Raw genomic sequence first — 27240 nt, 5'->3', positions numbered from 1 at the left:
AGCGAGAGGGAGAGCGAGCGAGCGAGCGAGGCGACTCGCAAGGGATGCTGGGAGCTGTAGTTTTCGAGCCCGGCCCGGGGGGGACTGGTGTGTGCGCTTGTTCCCCCGCCAGGGCCCCGCGCGCAAGGCCTCGACGCCCGAGTTGGGAGCCCAGGGCCGCCGAGCAGCGCGGAGGGCGAGCGAGGAGAGAAGGGCCAGAGGGGAGAGCGTCTGGGAAGGGGAAGGGGGCTGGCGGGGGCTTTCTGTGACGGAGGCTGAGGGCGGCGGCGGCGGCGGCCGGTGAGTCCTTGTTGGCGCGCGCGCGGAAGGCAGGCAGGAAGGAAGGACGGAAGGGGGACCGTTGGGGAGAAGGAAGGCAGGAAGGCAGGCAGGAAGGCTGGCGCCGGCGTATCCGGGGGTGGGAAGGGGGGGGTCGCGGCCGCCTCTTCCTCGCTCCTTGTGTTTTGTTTCCGTTTCTGGCCCGCGCGGCGCCAGCCTCATTTCCGTTCCGAGTTCAAACAACAAGGAGGCGCCGAGGAGGAAGAGGAAGGAGAAGGAGAAGAAGAAGAAGGGGAAGCCCCGGCCGCCACAGCTTCTTCCTCCGCCTCGCCTTCTCTGTCAGGGCACGAAGGAGCTCCTTCTGCCAGGCCTTGCCAGGCCCCAGCCCTTTCCATCCAGGAGTCCCGAGTGGCGGGAGCCACAACCACACACGCAGATCCACACTCACACTCACGCGGGGCTTTGTGTTGGCTTGGGAGGGGGGCCTTTGAATGTCAGATAGGGAGCGCCTCTTGAGTAATCCCTGCCTCAGAAAACCCCGTGGAGGGAATCCAAGGAGGGCCCTTCAAGGCAGAGAGAGAGAGAGATACACACTCAAATAATAATAATAATAATAATAATCATAACAACAACAGCGTTTTCTTTGTCTCCCGCTCTCCTGGAGCAAGGCAGTCTGAGAGGCCCACCTACAATACACAAAATTACAACCCCCCCTTAGAAAAGAATTAAAAGAGTTTTAAAATCAGTTCATAATAAATCATGAGCCTAAGAATGAGGCATAAATCGAGGGTCCCCTTGAAGCACAAACAAATGCCCATCAGCAGTTAATTTGGCCACTTTCTAGCAAGCACAAATACAGCCATCCCTCCGTATTTGGTGCTTTGATATTTGCAGCTTTGGTTATTCACCGATTTGGTTAATACATTCTCTCTAGGGAAATCTAGGTCCTCCTCCAGGGCAACTCTATGGTCAACTTAAACTAAAAGTCGCACTGACAGACTAGAGGTTCCTAGAGAGAACTCTGCTAGGCCCTTGTAGCTCCTCCAGGGCAGCCCTATGCTCAGGGTCTGTGGGGCATTGACCATAGAGTTGCCCTGGAGGACCCAGAGATCCCTAGAGAGGTGTCCTCTCAGGTAAAAACATGGTGTTTTTGCTATTTGCAGTTTTTCCATAGTCCTGGGGGTCTTGTGCCCCTCCGAACCCTAGTGAATATGGAGGGACAAGTGTAGTAGTGGGACAACAGCATGGCGGGACACTAACCAGCGCTTGCAAAACCACCTCTTGAGTATTTCCTGCCTAAGGAAACCCTGTGAGATTCATGGGGTCCCCATCATAAGTCGATGGGCTGCTTGAAGGCATGAAACAGAAACCAATTAACTTGGCCAGTTTCTCGTATGCCCAAGTAGCACTGGGACCACAGATGACAGTACATTTGAAGCAGTATGGGCAAAACCACCTCTGAGTATTCCTTGCCTAAGGCTCTATCCGTACTTTGGAAATAATCCGTTTTGACATCACTTTAACTGCCATGGCTCAGTGCTGTGGAATTCTGGGAATTATAGTTTATTGCCCTCTGACAGAAGTCTAAACACCTCACAAAACTACAATTCCCAGAACGCTAGCATTTCTGTGCTGTGGGTGCAGCCTAAGAAAACCCTGTGAAAAAGCTACTTAAAGGTGCACACACACATCATTTCATAATTTAATAGATCTGCTGTATTTTCAGAGGAAGGAACTCAAAACCACCACCTGAGTATTCCTTGCCTAAAGAAACCCTATTCGGCAGCCATATGACACCGGGGACTTGGAGGCACACACAGCATATGCCCACCTGTGTGAATTTCAGTAGCTATCATTACTAGTACAATATCATCCAACATCCATAAAAGTGATGTTTTTGTCTGTTTTGTGCATTTTGGGATGATACTGTACTTTGCTATATGGGCAACATGGCTACCTCTCAATGTATCATCATTAGTTTCATAAAAGTTGCATGAGTGATTAGAGCCCTTCTAGGATATTTGTCCTTTCATAAGAGGTACACAGTACTGGTGTTTCATCTTATTCCTGGGACAATACATTTTGCCATCTTATGCACACACTGAGTGTGTGCCTAGTTATTTCACTGCACTTGTTTGACTGCACTTGTGCCATTCTTGTCATTCTAATTGTACAGTTTCTGTTATAACGGAGCTTCCAGGGAGATGTGTCTTGTAATCACAATTAGACATCACTATGTTGTCTAATAAGGGATCAAAACTTAATGAATGCAGAATATAACCCACTTGCACACCTAGATGAATGCTCAGATTGCAAGAGCCCAATACAGCAACTCAGACACCTAGGCAGAAATTGTTTATTCAATTTAAGCACATCTGTGTTTTGAGTGTTAGCTCCCCCATCCTTACTTAATGAGAGTTTTTGCCACTTGGTTTTTTAATAAGACAGACAGCAATAATTGGCTTAAATCCAGTAACAGTTTGTTACAATTAAATAACTGGTCAAAATATTTTTAAAGCATTTTTATCTTTATTTGATTTTTTTTCCAACAAAGCTTTAAAACTAACTGAAATTTTTCCCAGAGTATTTTACACAAATTAGTATGTCCCCAGGGTTATAGACGGATCTCTTCTGGCGGGGTACCCATCTGTCTTCTATAACTAATCTTAAAGAATCCTCCACACTTGATTTAATAATACAGAAACAGATGACGATTTGGCTATTTTAATGACCTCGCATGTATTTTTGTGTGCTTTTATTGACATTTTGTAACTGTATTGTTCGATTTTATCTGTTGTAATCCCACCTCGATCCTCAGGGAGAGGCGGGAAATTTAAATAATAATAATAATAATTATTATTATTATTATAGTGTCTGTCCCCAAGGCTATTACTGAAGAAGTTTGCAAGATATGACCCACAAAGTGAAAGAGAAAGGAGGGGGAAGCCAGTTCAAGTACTATTAACTTGAAGGTTCAGCAGACAAAGCAGAATTATCATATCCACTTACTACTGTTATTGCCGGTTGGACTGGGGCCCTTTGTTCCTTTCACACGAAGCAACAGATTTGGCCACTTGCAAGATACATCAGCAGACCCATTTGCTGTAGACTAGCATTGCTCTCACATGGGCCTTATTACAGTGGTGGAAGTGTTAGTAGACAGATTCCAGCAAGACCTCAGAAGGTTGAAGTTTCAGCCCATGTAAAACCATCAATATGCTGTTGTTGGGGTTTTTTTTAAAGGATTTAAGAGGATTTATGTTTTGTTTTGTTTTGTTTTTAAAATATAAGCAGGCCACAAGGTGATGGTTTTGGGAGAGTCAAAGGCAGTTGTTGGCCTCTGAGAACAATAGAACAGACTTTATTGTCTTCTCCTTCGGTGTCTCTTTACTTCTAGTCCCAAGCCAGCTGCTGAGGTCCTCTGGAGTGATGGAAATGATCTGGAGGTTGGGTACCAGACAACCTTGGGGATGATGGCTCAAAGATTCATGAACCACTTGTTTCTTTTCTACTTGAATCAGAATACAACCTTAATACACCTAATCTCATATGATTTTGGAACCAAAGTAGAATTGGGCCTTATGGAGATAGGAGACTAGTGGGGATCTTAAGAGAGAACTATGAAGGAGTTCTAGTTGAATTCCTGGCAAGTTGCTGCCAGTGCTAAGTTAATGAACCAGTGATTTGACTCATATAATTGAGATTTCTATGTTCCTCTCCCTCTGCTTTGCAGACTGATTAAGTTATTATTATTTGATGAACTCAAAATTCTTGAAAGATCAATTTTTGATTATATTGGAAATAAACAAACTTTGACAAAACATGATAATTCGGTGTAGAAGGTAGTGTAACAGCTCTGAAGATAGTTTTTTGTGGGTTTTTCGGGCTATGTGGCCATGTTCTAGCAGAGTTTCTTTCTGACGTTTCACCAACATCTGTGGCTGGCATCTTCAAAGAATGCTTTGCCTGAATTCTCTGAAGATGCCAGCCAGAGATGCTGGCGAAACGTCAGAAAGCAACTCTGCTAGAACATGGCTACATAGCCTGAAAAACCCACAAAAAACTATGGATGCCAGCCATGAAAGCCTTCAACTTTACACAGCTCTGAAGATGATGGTTAATGGTGCATCTTTTGACAGATACTTTTGACAGATAAACTGCTTGAAGCTGATTTCTATAAATTATAGTCATAATTCATGCACTGTATGTTGTCCTACAATTGAAATCAATGCAGAAATGTTTGAAAGATGAGAGCAAAGTAAATATGATGCAAAGAATGACTAGCCAGTGGTTGAAATTGGCAGCAAATTGCAGAAAAATCTGCAAATGTGAAAAGACTGTTTCCTCTGCTAGGGTGTTTATAAAAGAAAGTGCTGCTTAATATTGTCTCTGTTTATCTGGTCAAAAAGTTTTAAGTGGAACTAGCACCCTTATTGTATTATTATTTAGTTGTAGAGTCCCATCATCTCACTGAAGTCCAAGTGAGCATGCCAACATTTGTGCCCTAAAACGATCACATGAGAATGTGATAAGAGCTATGCTCTTGCTTCCAACTACAGAAGACATGAACCAACAGTTTTGTTTTGCATATAATGTGTGGATAAATCATGTGTTGCTTATTATTTTTCAGGCTACCTCTTGAAATATTTCAGACATGACTAAAAGAGAAGCAGAAGAGCTAATAGAAATAGAAATTGATGGAACTGAGAAACAAGAGTGCACTGAAGAAAGGTATATAAAAAGGTTTTAAAATACAAGTTTGCAGAGGAAAAACCATTCTGAACTGACGTTGTTTTAGCTTAGAAGGACTAGAGGGAGCTGGATTTTTGATAGTCAGGTGATGAATTTATCCTTTATTTTTCTAGAAGGGTTCAGGTGGGTTCACTCACATTAGAGTCTACAAACTTTTTTTAAAAAAACTGTTTTAAAACCTGTTAAAATGAGGTACATCATGTAGACACTAGTCCAGAAATGTTTAAAACTAAAACATTAACATGATACTTTTTAATAAATGCAGTGGAAAACTCTTTTATTTCAGCATTGTTGAGCAGACATATACCACTGCAGAATTTGTGAGTCAGGCAATTGATATCAATGAGCCAGTTGGAAATCTTAAGAAACTGCTGGAACCAAGACTTCAGTGTTCTTTGGAAGCACATGAAATCTGTCTGCAAGATATACAGGTAAAGCAAAACCTTTTTTTATTTAAAGGTTTTTTTATAGAGAGGTGGCTATACTGGGTAAGTTTCTTTGATCTTTTGCATCTTATTTTATTTTCCAAGATACTAATTTTGCATATATTTATCATTACTGATTTCATAACATATTACTCTATCTAGAAGGGTATACACTTCAGTTAAGACTGAATTTGACATATCCTGATGTGAAACTTCCTTACTCAACAGGGTTTTTGAACATCATGTTTAATTTATTATATATATCAGATGTTTTTACCCAAAAAGAGCCTTTATTGCAAACCAGAGTTTTTGAGTAACTTAGGGAAAATAAAATAAGTGTATTCAAGATATGGTTTGTTTTGGAACACACAATTTAAATTCAGACATGCCAATATTAGAAAATAATATTAGAAAATATTATAACAGATAGGTCAGTTTACCTCAAGTTATAAATGCTAAGAGAAGAAAGGCAAAGTTCTTTCTGTTGAAATACATCATATCTCAGGACATAATACATAACTTCTACTTGGCTTTCAATAAAGATGTCTTTTCTATGAGGGTGTTTTTAAAAGTCCAGATCACATTTCATGGATTATACCCAATCACAACTCTTTGATATCAAACTACTATGCATACAAGCGATTCAGAAGAGAAAGAGCAGACTGAAAACATATTAGTCACATCTTACGGTATGTCTACAGAGCTGCCTAGCAGACCAAAGGTACTAGCAAAGGTCATAATTATTTTGGCAGATCTTCAAATCCAAAAGATGCAGTCACGAAATCATGATCTGCTGCTATTTTGACAGACCAGAATGCTTATATTAACTACAGTTGAACTACTGGCCATTTTCTCTGTCCCACCATCCTCATAAGCACATCTTGTTGGAACGTGGGAGCTTATTCTCAGAGTTGTTTTAACTCACTTCCTAAGGAGGTCAGAATCACATACCGTACTCCTTTCTGTCCTACGGCAGTGGTTCTTAACCTTTGGTCCTCTAGATCTTTGAGAGTTCAACTCTCAGAATTCCTGAACAATGATCATACTGACTGGGATCAAAACATCTGGAGGCCCAAAGGTTGAGAACCATTGTATCCACAGACAGATGAAAACTTAATATATATCATTTAAATGGCTTTGATTCTATAGATATTTTATTTATGTTTGAGTAATTTTGGGGGATTGGTATATTTCCATCTTTGAATTTCTATTTGTATTTGTTTTGATTGCTATAAACTGCCTTGAGTCACAGTTCCAAGAAAAAGGCAGAATATAAATGAATAAATAAATAATACAAGTATATGGTACATCATTGATGAGGATCCAGGGAGATGCCTTTGCTAGATCTCACTTGTTCTGCCAGAATCATCATTCTTTACTCTGCATTGATCACAAAATGTAATTGTGTAGAATGTTTAATGTGAAATAAAAGTATTGCTTTTAAAAATGAGAATCCTCTTTAAAGAAACAAACAAAAAGATTGCCAGTATCAGTATTTAGCACAAACAGACTTAACAATTTCTTAATTTGTTCTTTATTATCAAGCTGGATCCAGATCGCAGTCTCTTTGATCAAGGTGTGAAAACAGATGGAACAGTGCAGCTTAGTGTCCAAGTAATATCGAGGCAAGGTAACAAACCAGTTCTTTAGATACTTAATGTTGTTGTTATTGTGTGCCTTCAAATCATTTCGCACTTATGGTGACCCTGTGGTGAACCCTATCATGGGGTTTTCTTGGCAAGATTTGTTCAGAGGAAGTTTGCCATTCCCTTCCCCTGAGGCTGAGAGAGGGTGATTGTCTACGGTCACTCAGTGGGTTTACATGACAAAGCTGGGAGTCAAACTCTGGTCTCCAGAGTCATAGTGGAAGAGATAAAGGAAATGAAGTTCCACGTGCTGTTGATGGTCCACAAACTTTATTATCTTAAAAAGCCCAACACGTTTTGACCTTGTCACAAATTGTCCTTCTTCAGGGGCTATTGTAAAATGAATAAAAGTACATTTATTATAGTTGTGGTCTTGGGACAACACATAAATCATCTCTAAAAACATAATTTCTTAAAAATCAAATATCTATTATCAATATTATCATATACGTATTTATTACCAGAGATTTCAAGCGTTTCAGTCTGCACTCTCAACAAAGTGAACACTCGATGAGTATTAGAAAGAAGGGACTAGGACTACCAATGAGTTCATATTTATGGATTTTGGAAGTAACATCATCGAAGAGAACCAATGAGAAGATACATGATGCAATCTGTCCATAAAGTTACTCAGTTCTGTCCTATCTAGCTGATACAATATTGAAAATTCTTTTTAGCCATTTATTGCAAATTTTTATATAAGAGATTGTATTTCCAAATCTTCATTCAAACCCTCTGGTGCTAAAGTTTTAAGTTTAAAAATCTACTTTTCCTCTTTCTTTTTAAAAACAATTCTCATTTTTATTATTTATCACCTCCAGTACCCAAAAATTATGTCACGTGGGACTTCGTTTCCTTTATCTCTTCTGCTGTGAATATGTGCTTTCCAGCTCTTTGTTTTGTGCCATAGTCATAGTCCCAACACTCAGACCACTGGCTCCATGCTTCCTCTAAACATGGTGTCATGTGTTGAAATATTTTAAAATTTTAATTGTAGTATTGGTATTATGGATTTCATTACAAACTGATAATATAACAGGAAATTATGCATGCGCCCGCACCATACACGGCGTTCAGCTTATGCTGAAGCCGTGGCATGGTAAAAACAGTGGTGTGTGCACCACGCCATATCACATGCGCTTTTTCCCCCGCATAAGGAAAGAGCCCACTGTACTTCTACAGTGCAATGGAAACATCATGGTTATACATATAAGTGAGGGCTCAAATGATACGTTTGGTAATTTGAATTTCATTTAGCATTTTGAAATGTTTTGTAGTCAACTGTAGACTTAGATCTCATGTCATTTTTATACATAATTGTATGAGAAAAATTTAAATCTTGAAGCCAAAGCTTGTTGATGGTTTTTAATGTAGACAGTCAGGTAGAGTCAGTATTGGTGAACTTCGAATTCAAAATTTATAAAGGTCTTTTCTGAGACACTTAAAAATCACATTATTTACAGAATCTTTCCCTGTACTGGATCAATCAGTGTCCCTAAATTTCAGACACTGAATCAAAAGGTTTCCCAAAAAATCTATTGCATTTTTTATCCCTGGGGTATTCTAGTATTGAAAAAAAATCCTGTGCTGTTTGTCAGCAGACCATAATACAGTGAAACAGATGTGAGGCACTTTAGCTTTCTGGGGACATTGGCCTCATTCCATGGAAATTGGAATTTCTTGCAGTGATGCACACTTAAATTCATTGCATTCAGGAAATATTCCACCATATACAAAATATATGCTTGGGTTGTTAGTTTGTTTTGTTTGCTTTTACTTTGCCTCCTTGCAGAGAACACACTTTATTCTTCTTTCACAAACTCTTGGGTATGGGGATGCTCTGCAATATATTGGAATTCTCTTGAGGGTTAGAAAATATTTGCCAATTCACATAATATAAATTTGTTTATTGTATGCACATTAAATTTGTAGAGTGAAATTTACACCTGTGGTCCAATGGTGCTTTTACTGCTGAAGAATATATGGAATATCAACTGGTTCAGAGTTGTTTAAAAGTTTTCGTAAACATTTCAGACAGCTGCTGGGGCCAATGACAATCCCATGAATTCAGGAAAGTGAGCAAAATTTTGAAGAGGACTCTGAAATAAAATGAGTTGCTACCTAGTGTCTAAAGAAACAAAACATCTTAATGAGTGTTCAGGATAACAGATTAATGATTTTTCTCTGAATTGTGTAGTCAGGTTTTCATTATGAGATTGTGTGAACAGATTAGGAGGGAACTACTGAAGGGTGGTTTGGTCTCTATAAATTAGTAATTGTTTTTAAATTGTTCATTTATTTTCACTTTCTCTGTACAGGAATAGAACCAAAGTTAAACATTCTCGAAATCGTAAAGCCAGTAGAAACAGTTGAGGTAGTGATTGACCCTGATGCCCACCATACTGAGAGCGAGGAACATCTTGTTGAAGAAACTCAAGTGATAACACTAGATGGGACAAAACATATAACCACCATATCTGATGAAACATCTGAACAAGTAACTCGGTGGGCAGCAGCATTAGAAGGCTATCGTAAAGAACAGGAACGCTTAGGAATACCATATGGTAAGAAACTGTGTATAGTTTCACGTGTGTATCCAACTATACAAATATCTGTTTAACCTTTAGATTTTGTGGTTATTATCACAAAAAGGATGACGGTTAAGTACAATATGCATTCAGGTTCAGCTGTGAATATCTAACTGTATGAGTTCAGCATTGATGCCTCATAAGTGAAAGATGCAAAGCCATCAGTATTGAAGTTTATACTTACTTTTGATAGACTTCGGTGCATTTGAATGTGGCGCCATGCGGAGCAGAGATTGATTTCAATCTGATTATTTTCAAACTGTCCAATTACAATAGAGTAGCAGATTTTCAGAAAAAAACGTTTCATTATTGAAGTATTGGGTTTCATTACATAAGAGTTTTGGATATCTTTTTAGTCATATTCAGGGTCTTGCTAATTCATGGCTAGATACCAAACACTCCACATTTGTTAGCTTCTCTATCAAATATCAGATATTAATTCATAAAAATTACTACTTGTTAGTATAAGAGAGAATAAATATTTTACATACAGAAGGTCCCAGATTCTGTTATAAATCATGAGTGAATGGCTGCTGTCACACTGCAGAAATAAATCACCACTTTAACTGCCATGACTGAATGCTATGACATTTTGGGATTTTTATTTTTATGATATATTTTGCATTCTCTGTCAGAGGTCTGGTTGCCCTACCATACTAAAAATCCAAGAGTTCCATAGCATTGAGTCATGACAGTCAAAGGGGCAAAACAGACAGCTAGAAGCTGTCTAAAGATGGAGTTGGGCCACGGTGAATACATGCTGCAATCCCAATCATTTTGAAGCCAGCTGAAAAAGGAGCGGCAAAAATCAACTCGTTTTTTGACTATGGAAAAGGCAGCTTTTCCCACCTTGCTGTGGCCCCATGGCGACTTCAAGCTGCTCTAGTGGTGTTGGTGTAGCTGCCTGACTTCCGAGCGGCTTCAGGGTGGCATGGGAGTGTGTGGCATATAAACTCTGCATTCCCAAGCCACCCAGACAGTGGCTTTAAAGGACCATCTGTTCCAGCCCAAGGTGGTGTCAAACTGCTTTATTGTATGCAGTGTGGGAACAGGCAATGTCATGAAGTGGATGCAGGCATGACCCTTCTACCAAGTGTCCTCTCATTCACACCCTAGTGGTGTATGTTTATACCTCTGGTCAAATTTTTGAGAAAGCTGCAATTTCTCCTTGTGTCTGAATTTGGTTTGCTTGATCCACAATGGATTCAGACAAACCAGAATCAGATGGTGACTTCAGATCCAAGTGTGCTGACTTAGCAGTGTCTCAATATGTTTTCCCATATGTTTTCCCATATTCATAGTTAAAGGAAACAGCTTTGTTCAAAATTACACAGGAAGCTTAAATTCCTTTCTAATTTGCATGGTAGGGGGAGAAGACCTTCAGAAGCATAGATTTATTCTCATTACAACAAATTAAGATTTGTTATAATGCCTGAATATGGCTGATATAATGCTGTTTCATAAATTGGTCAGCTTAATCAATATTTTGACTGTAGGTCTTGGAGAAGTGACTATATAAAAGTAATTAACTTCTGCAGATTAGCTCCATTGTTTCATAATTTGAATTGTACTTTCACCACAGAAGTTTCTATTCCATTCAGTCCCCTTGCAGCCCACTATGCCTCTCTGAAACTTGCTCCCTTTGGAGCATGTTCAAGGGGGCTGCATAAGTGGATGGTGATTCTCTCCTAGTGGGTGAATATTGTTGGATTTCATCAAGTATCTTTTAAGACAGTTAATCCTGACAAAACAACTTGCTAACATGATTTCTAAAGCTATGGGTAAAAATGAAAGAAATTAGAAAATATGTTTTTTCATCATTATAATAGATTATGTACCAGACATCATTTTGTTTACTTATATGTTTGAACTACATGAAATTGCTTTCTTTGGGGTTGTTATGATGTTTTTTATTACTATAAAAATGAATCTTTGCTGAAACATTGAAAAAAATTCTTCAACTATTTCTTTTCTTTCTTAGACCCAGTACAGTGGTCAACTGACCAGGTACTACACTGGGTAGTATGGGTGATGAAGGAATTCAGCATGACTGACATAGACCTCAATACTCTTAGTATTCCTGGGAGAGAATTGTGCAGCCTCAGTCAAGAGGACTTCTTTCAGAGGGTCCCTCGGGGAGAAATCCTTTGGAGCCACCTTGAACTTCTTCGAAAATGTATATATTTTTTCAGCAAATATATTGATAATTTTTGAAATAAAAAGTATTTGTATCGTGTCAGTCCTAGTTATAAAGCAATTTATGCAGGTACTGAATATGTCTTAAATGCTACTACCAATTTGAGACCATGTATGTACAGTCGACCCTTCTTATACACAGATTTTTATACACTGATTTAAGCATCCACAGTTTGAAAATGTTCCAAAAAAGTATAAATTTCAAATATCAAACCTTGATTTTCTATTTTTTATAAGGGACACCATTTTGCTATGTTATTATATTTAATGGGACTTGAGCATACACTGATTTTGTTATCCATGGGGCATCTTGGAACCAAACCCCAGCGTATAACAAGGGTCCACTGTAGTTCAAAATCATTCTCCACTCCTCCTGCAACACCTCTTGCATGGCATTTATACTTCTGTGTTTCTAGTGTTAATATTATTTTAAAATTTGACAGTTTGGTTTGTTCATTCTTATCTCATATTTTCAATAAAAATGTCACTATAGTGTGGTCATGGCATTTATTTTTTAAAAGTGTTATTTTTCTTGTAATCTTGCAGATGTGTTGGCTAGTCAGGAACACTCTGGAGAAATAGCAACAGTTACTATTGATCAACGTAAGTTGTCCTTTCATATTTTTAAAACTAAGAAAACATGTTTTCAAGCTATTTTAAACTTTGATAGAAATTATGATTCCATAATTAACTAGTTTTTTTAAAAAAAAAAAATACATGCTTTCTGTACTTATACCGGTCCTTCTGCCAGGCACTTTGGAAGGAAAACCTTTTTTTTCTATGAGTGCTTCAAGTGCAGGTTCTGGGATATACATGCAGCCTACAGGTTACGTTTTGCCCATCTCTGACTAGTTGTTTGAAAATCTATGTCTGACACATTTTTAAAAAATCATAACATTGGTTTCTGGGTTCACAAGAACTGGATAACACTACATTTGACCTCTACTTTCATTCATTTTTAAGTTCAGTTGTATAATATGTACACATTGCTAAAGTTTAAGAAACAGTGCCCATAATTCAGATGCACCAACATCATATAATAATATAGTGGATCTGCTCCAGCAGCAGGCTAACAATCGGCAGACTGGAGCATGTGCAGCTTCTCATGCCCCATATTATTCAGTGGAGGTGTGTGCACGCAGATGCACTGACACAGACACATGCACATCACCACCTGCTGAGTAATATGGCACATGACTATCTGTGTTTTTACCATCTGTAGGGGGCTCCAGAACCAAACCCCAATGTGTAGGTTATGACAATTACCTAGGTTTGAAGTAGGAAACCATAATAGATTCATGTCAGAAATTTTTAATATCTTGGAAGGCGCATCTGCTTTATACTGGAATTGCAATTTGTTCATGTGCTTCTGCCACATATTTGTAATTTTATTGTCTAATGTTTTTTTCTCTGTAGCTGTGCAGATTATACCAGCTTCTGTACAGCCTTCTACTCCAACTACCATTAAAGTCATAAATAGTAATGCAAAGGCAGCAAAAGTGCAGAGAGCACCAAGGATTTCAGGAGAAGATAGAAGTTCACCTGGTAACCGAACAGGTATTTTTTTTTCAAAAACCAAAAGTCTATAAATATACTCACATTTATCTTTAGGACTAATTGTAAAATTGATAGGGTCCCAAAGTTAAGACAAATGTCAATTTTATTTGGATAGTGTCCATGTTTCCTTTTCACATAAGACATGATGAAGTTGTACTTGAAGAGTATATGCTATCCAGTTACAAGAAGCAAAAGTAAATGGTGACAGAAATAGAGTATGAATCCTGAATGCAACTGTTCAATAAATTGTGTTCATGAAGCAGAAGAATTACTACAATAATCAAAGCAGATAAATAGAAGGTGACAACAAAATGAAGAAAAAGAGACCTCTTCTACAGGATCTGAGAAATCAAAGGAAAATTTAAATGAAGAGTGGGAATGCTCTGCAACCAGCTGGGGAACATATTACATGACCATATGATGGAAACAACTCACAGTAAAACTATATAAAAGAGATGAAAGGATAACAGATTCATTTGAGAAAAAACTATCTGAAGAGGAACTTCCAATTTTAGAAAGTGAAGTGGAAGCTGCGCTCAGAGAACCTATGACAAATAAATAACCAGGAAGCGATGGCATACAGTAAAGCTGTTTCAGTCTGCAGTCTTGGCTGTGGTCCCTAAAAGGATGTTGTGATTGAGATAAATTATTTTGCAGAACATAAAAAGGGTATCTAAGTGAATTCAGGGGTTCAGACAGTGACCTTCAGCATATTTACTCAAAAAAAGTCCCACTGGACTTCCAAATAGAACATGTTTATATCTGACTGCAAGTCTTTCTTTTCCTATGAGGAAGAAAAGTGGGAAGGTGTCTAAAAGCAGAGTGGATATACAAAGAATTTTCAGATCAGGTGAGGTTAAATTAGAGGAAGGTGGAAATCCCCAAAGAGGAATACAAACAACTAGCCAGTACTTGTAGAGGGAACATCAGAAAAGAGAAAGTTCAGAATTGCCTCAGGCATCCTGGAGAGACTAAAAATAATGAAGGGGAGGGGTTGGCTGTGCTTGGAGGAAGAGGAGGAACATGGAAATGGTGAGACCACAATGTAGAGAAGATGATGAAAATGCTAATAGGAGATGGAAAGCGCCAAGCAGTTCATTATCTTCTTTGCCTCAGTTTTCTCCTAAAAGGAAAACTGTTCTAACTGCTGAAAATAGAACAAAAGATGCAGTAAGAATATAGCAGCCCAAAATAGGTAAAGAGGTAGTAAAGGAATATCTAACTACGCTCCGTGAATTCAAGTCTCCAGGGCTTGGATGAATTGTATCCAAGGCTGCAGCTGCACCACAGAATTGATGCAGTTTTACACTCCTTTAACTGTCATGGCTCAATACTATGGAATTCTGAGAATTGCAATTTTGTGAGATATTTTGACTTCTCCATCATAGGGTTCTGGTGCCACAGCAAACTACAAATCTCAAGATTTCATACAATAGAACCATGACATTTAAAACAGTGTCAAGCTGCATTAATTCTGCAGTGTTGCAGCAGCCCAAGATTACTAAAAAAACTTGCAGATGTAATCTTTGAGCCACTGTTAATTATTTCTGAGAATTACAGGATAGAGGAGAGGTTCCAGCAGAATGGAGGAGGACCAATGTTGCCCCTGTCTCTCTCTCTCCACACACACACACACACACTGCATTCTAGAAAGAAATGCTCTGAATTCTAAGAGCCAACATGGGTTGCTCAAAAGGAAGTCATGCCAAACTAACTCTTACCTTCTTTTTTGATGAAGTTACAAGCTTTGTACATCAATAGAGCTTTTGAGAAGATCCCCATGGTAACCTAGCAGGCAAGCTGTTGGGCTGTGGGCTAATCAGTGCTGCTGTTAAGAGGATTCATAATTGGTTGACCAAGTGAACCAAGAGAGTATTTACCAATGGTTCCTCTTCATCTTGAAAAAGGTGACTGGTGGGTTGCCTCAGTGTCTTGCCCTGGACCCGGTGTTAACAGCTTTATAAATGTCTTAAACGATGGAATAGAACTGCAGAACATACCAAGTAGGGTTGCAGGGTTGTGAATACCCCAGAAGACAGGAACAGAATTCAAAATTACTTTGATAGATTGAAAAAGGTCCAGGAGTCTTAGTAGACCAACAGTTAAATGTGAGTCAACAATGTGATTCAGTGACCAATACAATGCCAATGTAATTCTGGGCTGCATCAGAGGGAGTGTAGTGTCCAGATCAAAGGATGTAATGATACCATGTTGTTATCCTTTGGATCTTGCATGGAATACTATGCTCAGTTCTGGGCAACACAGGTTGGAACATGTTCAGAAGAGGGTGATCAAACTTGTGAAAGATCTGGAAACCAAGGCCTATGAGAAATGGCCTAATGAGATGGGTATGTCTGGCTTAGAAAAGATTGAGAGGTGATGTAATCATGTTTAAGCACCTAAAGAGATGTCATGTAGAGGATGGAGCAAGCTTGTTTCCTACTGCTCCAGAGACTAGAACATGAGTCAGTGGATCCAAATTACAAGAGAAGAGATTCCACTTAAACATCGGGAAGAACACTGGTAGCCATTCTATTTTGTTTTTGTCAGATGTCTCCTGGAGTACTGTGTCCAATTCTGGGCACCACAGTTTAAGAATGATATTGACAAGCTGGAACATATCCAGAGAAATGTGGCTTAAGATTTTCAAAAGTCTGGAAAACAAGACTTGTGAGGAATAACTTAGGGAGTTGGATCTCTAGCTTGGAGAAGAGGTGAGAAGCTTCTTGACAGCTATATTCAAATATTTGAAGGGATGTAATGCAGAAGGTGAAACAAGCTTGTTTGTTTCTTTGTTTTTTGTTTTTGCTTCCCCAGAGACTTGAATGAGAACAATTGGAGTCAAATGATCAAAAAAAGATATCCCACCTAAACAATAGGATGAATGGTTTAACAATGGAATAGACTGCCTTGGGGGTCCTTCTTTGGAGGTCTTTAAATAGAAGTTGGATGAACATATCTCAAGAGTGCTTTAGTTATGCAGTGTGCCCGTGTCATATGCGCAGGGCGCAAGGGTCGGCACGTGCCATTTGGATGAATGGGGCGCACGCCCGTGGTGCACACGCACCACTGCGCCATCGCATGCACAAGCCCCATTCATTTGAATGGAGCTTGACCATGCACGGTATTTGGCTTACTCAGGGGAGGGGGGGTCCAGAACGGATCCCCACGTAAGCCAAGGACGGACAGTATATTCCTACAAGGTAGACGCTTGGAATAAATGGTCCTTGCAGTTTCTTACAACTCTGATTCAATTACGTGTTTTCTGATCTATTTGCATATTTAAAAGTTAAGTTTGGAAAGTGTTTGCATTGACTACTTGCTAGAGAACAAATCCAATTTAATGAAGACGTTTTAAAAAGTATATTTTAAATTATATTTTTAAAATGCAATTTTCAGACTTAGAACTTTATCCCACAGGCCCTGGAACGGGCCTGTCGTGTTCTAAAAGGGAATGCTATGGCGACAGGAGGTGGCAAAGAACGCTGTTTACTGCACAGCAAGAATAATGCCGCTGCCGCCGATCATTCCCATCGCGTTCTGAATGTGTTCCCCAGGGGGTGATTTTCAGGAACGCTTGAGAAGCGTTCCTGAAAATCACCCCCTCTGGGACGCATCTGGAATGTGATGGGAATGATTGGCGGTGGCAGTGGCAGTGACAGCGTTCTTGCTGTGCAGTAAACAGCGTTCTTTACCGCCTCCCGTCCCCATAACGTTCCCCTTTAGAACGTGACAGGCCCGTTCCAGGGCCTGTGCGATAAAGTTCATTGATACACTAGCACTGCTGATTTCAGACTGCTTCAGACAAATTTTTTGACATTAACTGTTTAATGTTATTAGGACTAAATAAAATGTCACTAAAAAGGTAGTTACCTTCTGCAATAATGAAAATGTTTAGCAAGCTAGATATTAACCACATATTTAGCAAACTTTATAGGTAACATCTAACCTGAAGAGTTTAGATCACTGAAAGTCCTATTCACTTTAGACATTTAATTGGTCCTAATAAGTGTGTTTTTCTCTATGTATGCGTGGTAACAGACGTACACAGCTACCTGTTTATTTTTCTTTACAGTTTATTAAATTTATCCTTAGATGAAATTCTTGATATATTTTTCTTATTTTTTTCCTTCTCGATAGGAAATAATGGTCAGATCCAGCTATGGCAGTTCTTGCTTGAGCTTCTGACTGATAAAGATGCTCGGGATTGCATTTCATGGGTTGGTGACGAAGGGGAATTCAAACTAAATCAACCAGAGCTGGTTGCACAGAAATGGGGTCAACGAAAAAATAAGCCCACTATGAACTATGAGAAACTCAGTCGTGCTTTACGGTAAGTCAAGAGCACATTGTTATTTTTGTTTAAACAAAGATTTATTTATTGTAAAAATATTTAGTTATTTAGGGAAGAGTTTAGGGGGAAGAGCCCAATTATTATTATTATTATTAACCTTTATTTATGAAGCACTATAAATTTACACAGTGCTGTACATACAATCTTTTTAGTTAGACGGTTCCCTGCCCTTGGGCTTACAATCTAAAAAGACATGACACAGAAAGAGAAGGGAGTGGTGGAGGGAAAGGGTAAGAGGTCCAGCAGTTCCTCTCTACCTCCAAGGCCTGGGCCAAGGCAGATGGTCTGGAGGGAGGGCTTGGCTTCATTAGTCTCCTGGCAGAGCTAATGGAATGGCCCTCTTTCCCATTTATCTCAACTTGTTTCCTCTCTCGCTCTCTTGTTGTGATGACTACTCTCAGATGACAGTACAAGAGTTGTTTGTGGTGGATCAGATCAGTTTTCATCTAGACCAGCATCTTGTTCTAGCAACAGTTACATTGCTATCTCTCTCATAGCTCATCCTCCAAAATGTTGTAGTTAATGCACAGTCTTTATGCAGAGATAGTATAATTCTGGTTACCTGGATTCAGTATCCTCTTCTAAATGTGTACAGTCAGTTAAGGGCTGTTACCTTAAATAAATTCACTCTGAAAGTAAAACTAGCTGTAATATATGAAAACCATTTAAAAGTAAAATGTACTTGACACCCAAATTTTTGTGAAACTGCTAGTCAGTTTATTGAGGCTGGGTATCAGGAAACTACCACTTCTTCTTCTTCTTCTCCTCCTCCTCCTCCTCCCTCCCTCCCTCCCCCCCCTCTCTCTCTCTCTCTCTCTCTCTCTCTATATATATATATATATATATATATAGTTTACTTATATTTCCCACCTCTCCCTGCAGATCAAGGTGGGATCACAACCAATAAAATGCATACAAAGATAAAAATAGAAAATTACAGTCAATACTAATACCTTAAATAAAATTAATACAATAACAACAACAATAAAATTATGGCAGAGTAATAATCATAGGAGTGGAGCTTTATTATAACAAATTTCCTATACAGCGTCGGATGGATAGGCCCGCTGGAAGAGATCTGTCATGATTGCCCTTCTTGAAGGCATCAAGGGTGGTAATTAGACAGATCTCTTCCGGTAGGCTCTTCCATAGTTTTGGAGCGGCGACACTAAAGCCTCTTTGGGAAGTTGTTGTTAAATCTAGTTTTTTGATTTTCTAGTAAGCTCTTCCCAGATGTTCTGAGAGTGCAGGGCGGATTGTGTAGGGAGAGGCGTTCCTGTACCTTGGGCCCAAGCCATGTAGGGCTTTAAAGGTAATAACAAACATCTTGTACTGTACCCGGAAGCTAATCGGCAGCCAGTGAAGGGATTTTAAAACAGATGTTATGTGGTCAGACCTAGATGAACCGATGACCAACCTGGCTGCCATATTTTGAACCAGTTGAAGCTTCCGAACCTGCCACAAGGGTAGCCCCATGTAGAGCGCATTACAGAAATCAAGACAAGAGATTACCAGTGCATGTACCACTGCTTCAGGGTATCTTCAGTCCAGGTAGGGACACAGTTGGCGTATCAACCAAAGTTGATAGCAAGCACTCCTGGCCGTCACCTCCACTTGAGATGACAACTGTAGAGACGAGTCCAGGAGTACTCCCAAACTGCGAACTTTGTCCCTTACGGGAAGTGTGACCCCGTCCAGGACTGGCTGACAAATGCTGCCTATCTTCTGAATGTTTATTCATGCTGATGTCTAAAGATTTTGAATCTGATACTTTAGTCTAACATTCAAGTTGAGCTGAAACCTTCAGAGCAGCAGAGCTTGGAAGCATTAATTTTTTCACTGCAGCTTCCAGAATCTTTGAACCAGCATGACTTTTAGAATTGAAATCCAAAGATGTAAGTGTTCTAAGCTTAATATTTTCATGCATATTTTCATGAAAAATTTAACATGTTCAGGGAGAAAGGTTTTGTGATATATCTTAATAATTTAGCTCTTTTTTCCTGTTTAAGTTGGAATTGACAAACAGGTATGCAGAGCTCCACATCTTTGAAGGCTCACCTGGACAGACTATTGTTTTCCTTCCAGTAATAATAATAATAAACCCTTCTGCTTGCCTAGGTATGGAGCTGAACCCTGCCTTCCCCCAAGGTAGACATATTCCTTCCAAATTAAGAACAAGGCCTTAAAATTAAAGGCTTAAATTTACCATAAGAAACAGTTCCTACGTAAAGAGGGCCTGAGGTAGCATCTGCATTTATTTGACAGAGTTCAATAGATTTCATATACTGATGTGTATTGAATTGCTCTATAAAAGTGGTGGCGAACCTATGGCACGAGTGCCAGAAGTGGCACTGAGAGCCCTCTCTGTGGGCACACGCGCTATCACCTCAGCACAGAGTTCACCAGAGTTTGTTACTAGAAAGCCAGAGGGACATGGCACTTTGCGATAAATAAGTGGGTTTTGGGTTGCAGTTTGGGCACTCAATCTCTAAAACGTTTGCCATCATTGCTAGCAAGTCACTGGTTGTTAGAGGGAGGACTTTGACCAAACCTCCAACACTGAATTTGTTCATAACATACTGTTCTTCTGTGTCAGACAGATTCAGTTACTTTTCAAAAACTTTTTGTTTCTTTTTATTTCTCAATGAAGGTATTACTATGATGGGGACATGATCTGCAAAGTACAAGGCAAGAGGTTTGTGTACAAGTTTGTCTGTGACTTGAAGACTCTCATTGGGTACAGTGCAGCAGAACTGAATCGGCTGGTTACAGAGTGTGAACAAAAGAAACTGGCAAAGATGCAACTTCATGGCATTGCACAACCAGTCACAGCAGTTGCATTAGCTACAGCATCTCTACAAACAGAAAAAGATAACTAAGGACTTGGACCAAAAGCTTGGACGTGTGAGGCCTTTGTTGTAAACTGACCAGTTTCTGGTCTTAAAATGGGAGCTTCTTTTATTCCTTGGCAGTTCAATATGCATGGTTTTTCTACAGAGAATTGAGACTTCCATAAATTTTGACCCTTTTTACTTAAAGGTATATGATTTCATGTATGCTGATGGCACTCTGCAGATTGTTTTACATGAAGGCATTTGTTAATGACAGTCTGGATTTGGTAAGAAACCCCAAAAATTTGTTGGTGCTATGCTATGCCCTACTGTTGTTTTTCCCAGCATTTTATGAAACTGAAGAATTTACAAAACATAAAGCAGTCAATATTTTGAATTTAGTTCTTTGTGCATCTGTTCTTCAGCTACCAGATGTAATGTAATATATTTACAGTGATAGAGCAGTTTCTACTAGTCATGCTCATTATTATATAAAAATGGAGAGCTGTGAGAAACTCTGAGAAGTACCAGGGTCCTCAGGTAATTTCTCTGTTCACTAGCAAAAGAAGTGTAATATTAGCAGAACTGAAGACTGCTGCTGAAGAAAGATATCCAAGTTTTAGTCCAACAAGGTCAAAAACTAATTATGACTATTTTGATATAAAATGTAGATAAGATGCATATTTGTGGGAAAGTGCTTAATTACCTTGAGAGACCTTGCTAAGTTTAATGTCTGGCAATATTTTTCCCTGTTAGGAGATGCTATCTCTCATCCAAAGAATAGGTTTGTTTTGTTTCAATTTACACTGCAGAGTATATCAGCTGATTCTGCATATACTTGCACTGTAGCTGACTTTGAATGGAAGACTTATGTTAATCACAGATAGAAGTCCTTTCTTGTATTTAGAAGCAAAACATAATCTGCAGCTAAAATGGTAAGAAATGGAAGTTTCACTTCCTTATGTTATATAGACCACCGTATTAAAATAAAAATGCGGTTTCTTTCTTTAAATTACTTGGTTTCCAAGCTGTTGTTTTGGTGCTTTGGAAATAAAAGGGTGTGTTATTATACAGACTAAACAATGTAGTTCAGTGATTTGATAATATTTTAAGATGTAAGATACAGTTTATATACAGAGACAGTGATACTAATGCTTTGTTTATTCCTGCATATTCATTATGGGCTTTTAGGCACCATATAAAACCTGAAAAAACATGATGGGCTTTTTGGCACCATATAAAACATTCATTGGCATACTTTTGTTTCTGTTTCACCTTATACTTGTGGGGGGAGAGAGAGAGTGTGTGTGTGTAAGTAAAATGGGCTTTTTAATTAATAATAATTAAATGAACAAACCTATTAGAAATTGTGATTCACTTAATAGACAGTAAAAGTGCAAGTATTATATAGTGCATTTTAAAATAATTTATTATTTTGCTAATCATTCAGAATTGAGCATCAGACTTAGAGTATTTTGCAGTGAACATAAAATAAGTTTATGCTTATCTCTGGGACATTAGGCTATAGCTGTACTTACTTTAAGAGTTCCATTGATTTCCAAGGACCTAGCTGTAGTTTTCTTGTAGAAAACATAAGAAAAACATTCTGTGGTCCTGAAATATCATCTTAGGCAAAGAAAGCATTTAACATATTATGTTTAGTTAAGTCCAGTGGTGACTTGCTGTAGGTAATAGAATTCAGGGTTCTATTTCATTCTGCCATTCAAACTAACTGAGAGTATATTTGCCCAGTTCAGAAGTATAATTATGGTAAAAGAAAAGCCCATTTTAATCATTTGTCACTTCTGTGCATAGCAGAAGCCATTAGTCGAAAGCAAATGGAATGCAACTCTATGAAGATGGGCTTTAAGATTATTGTGCAGCATTAAGAGAGACAAACAACATTACACATTTCTAGTTCATGTTCGCCTCTTTAAGGTATATTTGTAGTGTATCAGACTTCTAACATTTAATTGCAGAAGCCTGTAGATTAAATACGTGTAATTACAAGGCTACATGTATTTAATATTGTCATAGACATACTCAGCTATGCACATAATAGACTAAGCCATATTAGGGAACATGGCATATGACTGGTTTTTTTGTATACACTGGATTGTTTCCTGACCTTTATACTTTCCTTATACTTCCTTGGTAGATTTGCTGGATGTCTTGCAATATTTTACTCATTTATAAAGTATGTGTTCAAAAAAACCCAACAAAAACAACAGATAAAAACACTGGCCTGGGTTCACACTTTGTCATGCTTAATTAGATCCACTAAAACTAGAATAAGTTAGTTATGACTAACTTCAATTCCCTTAATTTCAGTGGATGTATTCTAAGCATGACTTGACTTAGATCCAATCTATTACATGTTTATCAGATTTTTTTTATTTTTTTTTGTGGGGGACAATCTATGACTAATTTGAGGTCTTCAGTAAGAGGGTATGGATTATTGTATGTCAAACAGCATTGAGTGGCTGTCAGAACTAAAATATAAATGTTATATTCCCAAATTTTTGTAAATGGAGGGGTTTTGCATACATTTTTTACTCTTTAAGGACACATATTCTGATAATTATGTATTTCTTTTTGTGTTGAATTTTTGGTAATTTTACATGAAACAATTATTTCTATTTTTACTCTAAAATATTTGTGCATAAAATTGTCAATATAGTAAAAGTAAGAAAATAAAATTTTACACAGCAAAATTTTTTTGGACTTCTGTGCATTTTAAAAGTTAGTACAATCGACCCTCCACATTTGTAGCTTTGACTTTTGCAGCTTTGATTAACATGTTCTCTAGAAATCTCTAGGTCCTCCAGCATGGTTCTGCCAGAAGTTGGCTATAAAGTCATATTGGAGGATTTAGAGATTCCTTGAAAAAAACATTTATCTAGGCATTTGTAGGTCTTCCAGTGTGATTCTATGGCCAGTTTCTGCCACATGTTGACCATAGAGTTGCATTGGAGAATGTAATGATTCCTAGAGAGGTGCTATCTCAGATTTTTTTTAAAAGTGGTTTTTTATTTACAGGTTTTCCACTTTTATGTGGATCCTGTGTCCCTAATTAAAGCGAATGTGCAATTTTTCAAAGGCTTTTCTTAGCAATGTTAATATGTGCATTAGGTTGCATCCAGCCTTTGTCAAGTTTAGAGTAGATCAGATGAAATCAGTTGGTCCAGTTAGTCACAACCATATTAGATATCACCAATTTCAGCTGATCTGCTCTTAGCATGACGAAGTCTGGATTGAGCCCAATAGTGTAGCAAAGGAAGAGACGACACATTCGGAGGGGAAACCATGGGCTAAATCCAACATTAAGCTAGAAGCTAACTGCCATTCAATTGCATTTCTTCATTTCCTCTCCTCCTTTAAACCCTCCGCATCACCCGAAAAGCATCAGACTTCCTTTTCTCACTCTCCAGAGCAAGGCTTAGAGATGTAGGAAGGACTGCAGTGAGGAGAAGGGATTGTGTCTTCCCAAGTTCCACTGCTGAAAACCATTTCATCTGCAGAGGCCCCCTTACTGCAGAATTCCTACAGCTGTTGGCTTTCAGCTGAATGCGGTCCTAACTACCAAAAGCTATCAAAAGGGTATTAAGATGAGGCCCACTCTCTGCTTTCAAAATTGAGAGATCTGAATTATCTTGCAGCCTTGAGATGTTCTGCCAGTGGCTGTAGCAGCATAGCCTTAATTTGCATTGTTACTATTGAAATTTCTGGGATACAGTGTAGCCATTCTTATTGTAATCAACGTAAGTTTATTTTAAATCATTGAACTGAATTACTTAGGTGTGTCTCAGTATATTTTTCAAGAGTTCATTCAACTGATTCTTTATGTTCCTGAGTTGTTGTTTTTTAAGGCTAGCACATAAAATGTCAATAATTTCATCCTCTGACATTTCTAATGCTGGTAGAAAAAAATTTGACCACAACTTTAATATAAATCTGAGTTTCACCTGAGTCTGATAGCACACATTTTAAAATGACGTTCAGTTTGAGATCACATGCTTTTAGGGAATCATATAATTGTGTTTACATTTGGCAGCAAAAACAGAAGATAGCCTATCTCCCTTATTGACTGGTCTGTAATTCCTTTGTCAAAGAACAAGTGTTCTACCATTTAAACTATTCTTGTCAACTTGTTGTGCTAGAAGGGGTAAAAGCTTTAGCAATTCTTTAAAAAAGAAAATATCATAGAATCATAGAGTTGGAAGAGACCACAAGAGCCATCTAGTCCAACCTCTTGCCATGCAGGAATTCTCAATCAAAGCATACCCAACAGATGGCCATCCAGCCTCTGCTTGAAGACATCTAAGGAAGAAGACTCCACTACACTCCGGGGGAGTTTGTTCCACTGTCGAACAGCCCTTACTGTCAGGAAGTTCCTCCTAATGTTGAGGTGGAATCTCTTTTCCTGGAGCTTGCATCCATGGCTCCAGGTCCTGTTCTCTGAAGCAGCAGAAAATAAGCTTGTTCCCTCCTCAATATGACATCCCTTCAAATATTTAAACAGGGCTATCATATCACCTCTTAACCTTCTCTTCTCCAGGCTAAACATCCCCAGCTCCCTAAGCCGCTCCTCATAGGCCCTTCACCATTTTAGTCACCCTCCTTTGGACACGCTCCAGTTTCTGAACATCCTTTTTGAATTGTGATGCCCAGAACCAGATACAGTATTCCAAGTGGGGCCTGATCTCAGGAGTGGACCACTTGTGATACTTATGCATTTCTTGCCCAATTCTTTGCTAACTATCACCGCTGGCTGCCCTTGCAACTATACATCTTTGTGGAATGCCTTCAAGATGTCATAGAATTTTATAGAGCCCAAGTGAGAACTAATACCACGATCTTAAAGAAGATGCAGACTAAAAGAATTATGATCAGCCAAGTGACATTTCCAAGCTTCCATACAAGGATCCTCTCCAATTTTCTCTTTGTAATGTTATGAACTTTACAAGGGAATATATTTCTTTTATTAGACATTAAGGTAATATAATTATGTATGCATACCAGGTGCTGTAGGCTACATTTCAGAGGAAGGAACTGGCAAACCAGCTGAACATCCTATGAAAATCATGGGATTGCCATAAATGGTCAGGTTGAAGGCATGCACACAAACACACACACAATGTGTATTAGATATTATATGGTAAGGATCTGTTGAGGGAGTGAGGAAATGGAATATTGTGAGTTGAGTGGTGACTGGTTGAATAGGATTTTGAAAAAGCTGGTGTGGGACTTGTTCGGAGAGGAGTCTGTCAGGCTAAGGAATTGGGGAGTTGAGGAGTTTGAGTAGTTAGGAGGGTCAGGGTCAAGGATAGGACATGAGTTTGAGAGAGTGAGATATGTGCTTTAGATGTATTAACTAATTTGTCATGTTACATTCAAATTTAGTTTCATCATAATTTTAGGATTATAGGCTTTTCTTCTGGGAATGCTGTATATTGGAAAATTGAGTTCAGATACAGAGTGTGTGGTGGCAACAATTAATAAAAAGTGATATTGGGGCTAAACAGACAGGCAAAAAGAGGTGGTCTCAGGCTGACTGTTTAGATGACACATGCCTTGAAGCCAGCAGGAAAGTGCCCTCCAGGCGCCTTATGCAGAGAAAAGCCGTTTCAAAAAGAAGCAGCTTTTTCCGCTTCTTCCTGGCTTGAAGCCATATCATGTGGCCATGACATGAGCACTCCAGCTGCCTTGGGAGCCGGTGGTGCGGTTGATGGGGTTTCAATGTGGCTTCAGAAAAGGCAGCTTCAAGCCACTTTTTCCTGCCCATCTGTTTCGCCCCATTGTCTGGTGGGGATAAAAAAAAAATAAAATCTCACACAGGAACCATGAGAGCATGTAACAGGTGACCACAGTGTTGGAAAAGAGGTCCTCACATTGGGGGCAGAAGTGGGAATGACAGAAAGCCCTCACATTTGGTGGAGTGGGTGACATAAATGGAAGGCCACACATTTGGTGGCAGCAAAGTTATAAGAGGGACCTCCTATTTGGCAGAGAAGCAGTGGGATATCAACCGAAGTATACAAAACAAAAGTGTAGGCTACAAACCAAAAGGTACAGTAAAGTGTGGTTTTAAAATGAAGTGTTTGAAGCAGAAAGTGAGGGGGGATGTGGCAGAAAATTGGGTACTGATTGGGATGCCTAACCTACAAAGAAAAGATGGTAGAGGAATTACACATAATATTAAAAATCAAATTCCAGGTCCTGCTCAAATATAAGTAAAAACCTAGAATTCTCAACCACTGATCCAATTCGGTTAGAGATTTTAAAGGAACAAACTAGTACTAATATTTTCAAAAGGAAGGAACGGGAAAGAAACCCCAGACTCCAAAAAAATTGAACATCTAAAGAGCGGGGTATAAATACCGTAAATAAATAGAAATAAAAAGAAAATATTATTTTTTTCTTTAGTCTCTTAATAGAAATGAACTTTGCCAATACAGGTCGACCTTTTGAAAGCAGAAAGAAATTGCAGCTGATGACAGATATAGATATTACATCTATAGGTAAAGCCTTAGACAACAAAATTATGTAAAAGCATAGAAGCCTCTTTATAAGGATATCACAGTAGATCTCTGCAGAGGCAGCACAGAAGACATGCAACATTTTAAAAAGATG

The 27240-nt window shown here is 38.8% G+C and overlaps 1 protein-coding gene across 2 annotated transcripts; it reads left to right on the top strand.

Annotated features, from left to right (window-relative positions):
- The first annotated feature begins 81 nt into the window (after positions 1-81).
- On the top strand, positions 82-21622 carry GABPA (GA binding protein transcription factor subunit alpha). 2 transcript variants are annotated; one of them, XM_089512156.1, is made up of 10 exons: positions 82-279; positions 4889-4989; positions 5297-5441; positions 6981-7065; positions 9400-9645; positions 11651-11845; positions 12412-12468; positions 13282-13422; positions 17563-17755; positions 20427-21622. In XM_089512156.1, the coding sequence occupies exons 2-10, from the start codon at positions 4913-4915 to the stop codon at positions 20653-20655; spliced, it is 1368 nt and encodes a 455-aa protein (XP_089368282.1). In that variant the 5' UTR covers positions 82-279; positions 4889-4912; the 3' UTR covers positions 20656-21622. The 2 variants fall into 2 exon arrangements, with proteins under 2 accessions (XP_089368282.1, XP_089368281.1); XM_089512155.1 differs by lacking the exon at positions 82-279 and having other exon boundaries at positions 4295-4989.
- The last annotated feature ends 5618 nt before the right edge of the window (positions 21623-27240 follow it).

The sequence above is a fragment of the Sceloporus occidentalis genome, unplaced genomic scaffold, assembly GCF_023333645.1.
Source record: "Sceloporus occidentalis isolate IW3139 unplaced genomic scaffold, rSceOcc1.0.p SCAF_2, whole genome shotgun sequence".
Classification (NCBI taxonomy): domain Eukaryota; kingdom Metazoa; phylum Chordata; class Lepidosauria; order Squamata; family Phrynosomatidae; genus Sceloporus; species Sceloporus occidentalis.
Note: the sequence above shows the minus strand (reverse complement) of the source record. Positions and strands in the feature narration are given on the sequence as shown.